General features: G+C 35.9%; 1 protein-coding gene across 1 annotated transcript; it reads right to left on the bottom strand.

The window, feature by feature from the left end:
• Positions 1 to 233: 233 nt before the first annotated feature.
• LOC111867039 (beta-1,3-galactosyltransferase 6) lies at positions 234 to 5,667 on the bottom strand. The gene is made up of 2 exons (XM_023856503.2): positions 4,789 to 5,667; positions 234 to 4,706 (listed from the first exon to the last, which is right to left on the bottom strand). Exons 1-2 carry the CDS (start codon positions 5,499 to 5,501, stop codon positions 4,418 to 4,420), a joined length of 1,002 nt encoding a protein of 333 aa, XP_023712271.1. The 5' UTR covers positions 5,502 to 5,667; the 3' UTR covers positions 234 to 4,417.
• Positions 5,668 to 6,412: the final 745 nt, after the last annotated feature.

The following is a 6,412-nucleotide window of genomic DNA, read 5'->3' as shown; positions in this document are numbered from 1 at the left end:
CAAATGTATTATTAAATAAACCATGGACCAGACAGTCTAATATACTGTGGAGAAAATTTTCAGGCATAATTTTGTTTTCTTTTACATTCAGATGACACTTCTTAAATGTACCACCGGCCTTGATATAAGAGAATACATGCTTCTTTTTATACACATTAATATGTCTACCGAGAAGTTTTGGCAGATAACATATTTGAATTTCCTGTTTATTAAAATTTGGCTACTCTTGAATATTATTTATTAATATCATTTCAGAATAAACATTAACTTGGCTGAAACTGCCATTCCAGGCAGTGAATATGATAACAGAAATGAGTGAACATACCATGAAGTAGGAAATTTCTTCACAGACAGCGTAAACAGATGTTATATACTTTACAGCACATACTTGGGAAACAGAATGTAGTAATCTAAATCACCATACAGGTTGCAGTATAACAAACTGAGGTTTGCATTCATTATCCAAGGTTTTCTGTTCCTTAGGTTTGTTCATTGAGTTTCTGAATGGCTGCATCCATATGTGAGACCTTTTGTGAACTAATTACAATAAATATACTGTCTGTGAGTTTAAACCTTGCTGATTTCAGCAGAATGCACAGTGGATTTGGTCAAGTCCGCTGAGATAATGATTATAGGGTGCATACAGATTACAACAGGGTCTTGGTTATAGTGTGTCATCATCTCATCTTTTCATAGTGTAGTGGCACACACTGCCATACTTCTTGTGTGCAGTCCTGTGGCCAAGTCTGAGAACACGGACAGTGTTCCTGTCATGATGCTTCATGTGACTGTTGAAACAAACATCTGCAGGAATGTTTAGTTTTAATTCTAACTGCATTTATTTAATATAAAGTACATTCAGTTGTTTATGTACACCTTATGTCAGATGTAAGTTAAATACTTTTTTAAATTTACTTCTTAAAAGCACACATGGAAGGAATGAGAAACTCATACAGAATTTGGTCAGCTAACCTTGAAAAAGAGAGGCTGTTTGGGAGACAGACATAACTGGGAGGTTAGCATTAATGAAATATGATGTGATGGTCTGGACTCAGCTGAATTATTTGAAGACATGTCCAATGTCAGGCTGTTGTGAACACAGTTGTGAACCTTAAAAGAGATGGGGAATTTCTGAAGATGGACACTCTTGCATGGATTTTAATTAGGGATTAATTGTGCATAAGTATGTACCATGAATAATAATACTTTATATTAATCCAGTTGTGTCAAAATGGAAAGATTTTTCAGTACTGGAGGACTCTGCAAATTCCTCAGACATTGTAAAGATTTTCATAAATGAGGAGGATTTTATGATCCTGAATTATGACAGATCTTTGATTTTCTTTCTGAAGTACTGTTCAGTATTCCCAGCCACCTTTCATAATGTAGTTTGCCACTGTGTGACATTAGAATATTAAAATCTGTGTATGTTACTTAGTGGCTAATGTTGTGATGAAAGATGATTACACAGCCAACATTTGTGAAGTGATATTATGATATACGGATCTACCACTGGGATAAGTGTTCTAGAAGAGAGTGTAGGAGATTGTGTAAAAAACTGTAACAATAACACAGAAAACAAACAAGGTAAAATTAATGTTCTCTATTTTCTGTAGTTTATTTTTTAAAAACAATCTGCTCTAAATGCCCACTGTTACAGTTTCAGCATTGTTAATAAATGGTAAATTAAATGCAGTTTATTCTCCATAGTTTATTTAAGAAGTCTGCTCCATATGTCCCTTACAGTTTAAACATTGTAACAAGTTAAAAGAATGCAGTTTATTGTCCACGGTTTGTCTTCAAAACATTTCACTCTAAATGCCCTCCATTACAGGTTAAACACTGTTGCCACCTTTTCTTGTATTTCTGCATCACTTAGTGCCACAACCACCATTTGTTGTTATTTCTTCCATGGTTTAATTGTTTGAGCTCTTTGATTGTTTGAGGATGACTTATAGTAAACACAGGAGATTTGAGACAGTGCCAAAGAAAAACATCAGGGGCTATTAAACTGGGAGATGTTGCTGGCCAACTGATGTCTTCAGATCTTCAAATGAAGTATCCTAGAAACATCTGTCACGCCATGTGTGCTGTGCTGCCATCTTCTTAGAACCATGTATTGTTTATTTCTAATTGTATGGTTCATTAGTTAAAGTTTTCCCCCAGTTCACATAAGAATCGGAATTTTCTCTAATGACCTGTCTGTTCTCTTCAGAGAAGTAAGGTCTGATTGCCCCAGATCAAACGGTTACTTTACTGCTTTGTAGAGGCTGTTCATGCTGCTGCAAAGGATACTTTTGAGCCCAGTATTAGAATTTTTTGTATGGGGGCCACTGACACAACAGCAACACAAATAACTGAAACATGTAGTGTCAAACGAGACAATAAACATGATTAAACCATTGGTATTTTTATTGACTTTAAATGATTTTATTAAAATGTAATTTACTTCATTGTTGTGCTCACAGCTCCCTCGCCTTCATTTTATAATACAATGAGATACCAATACCTATATATAAATTTTGTTCATTGATGCATCTGCTGATGTGAAAATGAACCATATCAGACATTATCAAGAAAATTAACACATCTGTAATATTGTATTACAGCATTCTGTGACATTGAATTTCACTTACACACATTTCAAATGTAACTTTCTCTGTTACATGTTTTGGCTGTACCTGGCCATCATCAGATAAGAGTTAATTTTGTCAAAACCATTACACTGTATTTTCACTCTACTTAAATTGAATTAGTTCCAAAGTAAAATATGTCAGTGTTGTTCCATTTGTTGTCATCCATTCATAAAAGCTATTTGAGCACATTACTTGTTTTCTCACTCTATTTTCCTCTTGTGGTGTCGGTGTTTCGCATGTTGTTTAATGCAATGCTTATGGATGTCATATTATTATTATTATATGCTCAACTGATTTGTATGTTTTCATGGTGTTGGTTTAGTATGTGTGTGTGTCTGTCTGTCATATCTGTAACACAGCTGCATCATTATGTAAAATTTCTAAAACCCATGTAAAGGAAATGGGATGCATCAGTTTATCCTGAGCTTTTGTGTATTAAGTAATGTCTTCTTCATAATTCAGATCCTTTTGTAAATTTGTTTGAAATTTATAAAGCCAGCAAATGTCACTCTTGAGCAGCATAGAGTTGGTTGCACTGCATTCCTCACTCTAGATGTTCTGTAGTGTACAAACTGAACATGTGCATATATACACTTGTGCTCTTAAACGTATCCCCACTCCAACTGCTGTTTTACAGTCGTGCATTCTAAAGTACCCTATCGTAGTAGAATCATTATATGAGTTACTTTGTACAAGAAGTGAACTGGATGACAGAACCAATGAAAAAATCATGTCTTATGGTCTAATATGGGGTCTGAGCCCCAAATATCAATGCTGACAATGCATATAATGACGGTAAATGGGAAGACAGTGGTAGTGGTGATTATGACAGTGACTCCCAGGTAAGCTTCAGTATCTGGAGCTGAAATGAACAGTACAAAGGGCACTCTACCTGCAACAGCAGCACTTTGATTTGTCTTTGACCACAATAAGCTTACTGCTAAATACAGTTGTTGCTAGAATAAGAGTTTAATTTAAGGCCATACTACGAGTAAGGCAGGAAAATGGAACTTTGAAGCACCAAGATTTATTGTAGTTGGGATTACCGGATTTTTTTACTTTAACCATTTTTTGGGTATTGTGAAGAAAAGTAAAGAATACAGTGTTCTGGAAACATCCAGTTCCTGAAACGTTGCATTCTTTAGATACTGGATTATGGACAAGTCCAAAAACTTAGTAATCATGAAGTGTTATACATCATCATCAGGACCCTTTAAAATCTATTTATTGTATTGTTCAAGGAATTTTCTCTGAAGGCTGCCACTTCTGTATAGGGAATTCTTTTCTTAGTTATCCCCATGGTATATAATATTACAGATATGGGACATTCATAAACAGGATCCATCTACTGAAATGGAACATTTTTGTTATAGGTCCCTTCATACGAGTATGACTAGTTACAAGGAGTACTTCATGAAAGGACCAATTTTAGCAGTTCCTTTATGGGGAAGGGAAATCAACATGTAACATTTTCCTCTTTAGTAAGTTATTTTCAACCCAAAGCAAAGGTGATTCTCAGAAACTTTATGTCTAGTGTGGTGAACAGAAGACTGTCACAGAACCTAACATATTTCAAATTTACAGTGATTTTATGTCAAGCAGTAACTCATCAAACATGATACTGCACTGAGAAAGGAAAGTGTTTCAATATATTTTTACAAATGATTTTAAGTAATATAATGAGTTATAAGGAAAAAAATGACACACGGTACAAAACCAATGCCCACTTGGAACAAACAATATAAAGAAGAATCACAATGTTCACTCACTGATGCTCATGTTTATGGAATGCTCGAGTCATTTCTGATGCAACATTTTGATGGTGGAACATTCCAATTGTACATGTATGAATCTCTTGTTCTGTATTCTACATCACACAACCTTCCAGACTCTTTTAATGTGACAAACATTTTCCTCATAGTTGTTGCATCATGTTTGTGTGTCACGAGATAGGTGTTCGAACAACCACGTGACATAAATTCAGTGTCAAAGCGTGGATCATGAAGCCTGGTGACATTTGCTACTGCTGACAGCCATACCCCAACTGACACATCTTCACTGTTATACAACCTGTAAGCACAGACACATTTGCATGCAAACATTTAATACCAAACAAGCTGAATTATTTTCAGGTTCAGCTGACAAAATTTACCTTAGGAACTTGGCATTGACAGCTATAAAGTGTATCAATTTCTGAGACAGCACATATCCACCTCCCAAAGCATATGGGAGATAGTAATCACACAAAACCCAATCAGATTCTTTCCATTTGCCACTTACTTTCACTTGTGCTCGCCCATTAAAGAATCCCCAGTAAAGGGAATGCTCCTTTGCCAACTTTAATGTTTGCAATTCTGATAAAACTTTATCAACTTGAACAAATGAATCATCGTCACATTTTAACAAATACTTAAAGTGATTAACTGCCTTATCAATCCATACAAATGCTTCAAGCACTTTCTTGGTCAAGCTTTTATAGTCATCATAAACATGTGGCAACACTATCAAATCATGATGAACAGACTGTTCTTCCGCAATAAATGAATGGATCTCTTCCTTAAAGCCACCACCCCCCACAACAAAATGGTACTGTACAACAGAACTGTTCTTCCATAGAGAAAGCCATGTTCCACGAATTATCTCTCTTCTGTTTACATTAGCAGGAGAGGTTAGAATTAGGATAATAAGAATGCTGTGATTACGTGTAGCTTTTCCTAGTATGGGATCATTATTTTGTCCGGACCTCAAATTTATCTTCTCCGTGCAACTGTCTAAATTTAATAAACTAAGCGTAACTGTACAACCTACTATAAATGAGAGTAATCCTGAGAATATCGCGGCTCTTCGCTTCAGTAACTGCAACATCACAAGGTTTCACATATAATTCCCGATCAACAGTCGGCTTTCATCCGTGCCTACAGACATTCGTAAAATATACGACACTGTAGTGGACCATTAGCTACGGCAAGAAGCATTCTCCTGGGGCTTTATTGAAACGAACATAATTACTTCAAATCACGCTTTGAATCGCTTTGAATAATACTTACAATACATATTCGACATCGATGGCATTCGTATCGATTACCATCGATAGTACAGTTTTCCAGACGCTCCAGACCAGGGGAATGAAACTCAATGCTATTGGCGTGCAACACAGCCAATGCTGCCGCGGTGGCCGGCGGACACACTCTTGACAAAAAAATGGATGTCGCCAGTGCCGAGGGCTCGGTCGGTAAGAAGGTATGCTATCATACCACCTGCCCTGTCGGTAAGAAAGTATGCTATTATACCACAAGCATTTTTTTACTGCTCCCTCCCAAAAAATCACTGGTTCACACGTATAGCTAGAATTAATAATCGATGTAAATGAAATGTCCATATTTTACAGGCACTGGTGGGAAACTTTCTCCAGATAAATAATGTTGCAACCTGATATCTTGTACTGCAGAGGTTCTTACTCCATTGTGTGTTTTCTGTTTTCAAACTTCGCTCAAAACCATCTGGAGGGGAATGAGTTAAATGATATCANCTCGTAGAGGGAGTAATAATACTGAGGTTTCCATTGGTTATTAATTTCAGTAGTATAATGAAACTCAAGAATCTGATACACTCTCTTGTTAACAAGATTAAGATTGCATTTAATAATATACGAAAAGCAGTAAAATAATTGCAGAAGTGTTACAAACTTTTTTTATTTGTTTCATTCTGGTCCTACAAAACTATAATTTTGCCTGTGGTTCTTTATGGGTGTGAAACTTGGTCTCTGACATTAAGGG

Source organism: Cryptotermes secundus, unplaced genomic scaffold (assembly GCF_002891405.2).
Source record: "Cryptotermes secundus unplaced genomic scaffold, Csec_1.0 scaffold7275, whole genome shotgun sequence".
In the NCBI taxonomy this organism is placed as follows: domain Eukaryota; kingdom Metazoa; phylum Arthropoda; class Insecta; order Blattodea; family Kalotermitidae; genus Cryptotermes; species Cryptotermes secundus.
This window is presented reverse-complemented; position numbering and strand designations above follow the sequence as displayed.

Bases quoted from the DNA above. Each gene is read 5' to 3' on its own strand.
- LOC111867039 (XM_023856503.2), bottom strand. From the start codon at position 5,501: ATGTTGCAGTTACTGAAGCGAAGAGCCGCGATATTCTCAGGATTACTC. The intron at 4,707-4,788 runs GTAAATTTTGTC...CTGTGCTTACAG, and splicing joins GTCAATGCCAAGTTCCTAAG to GTTGTATAACAGTGAAGATG.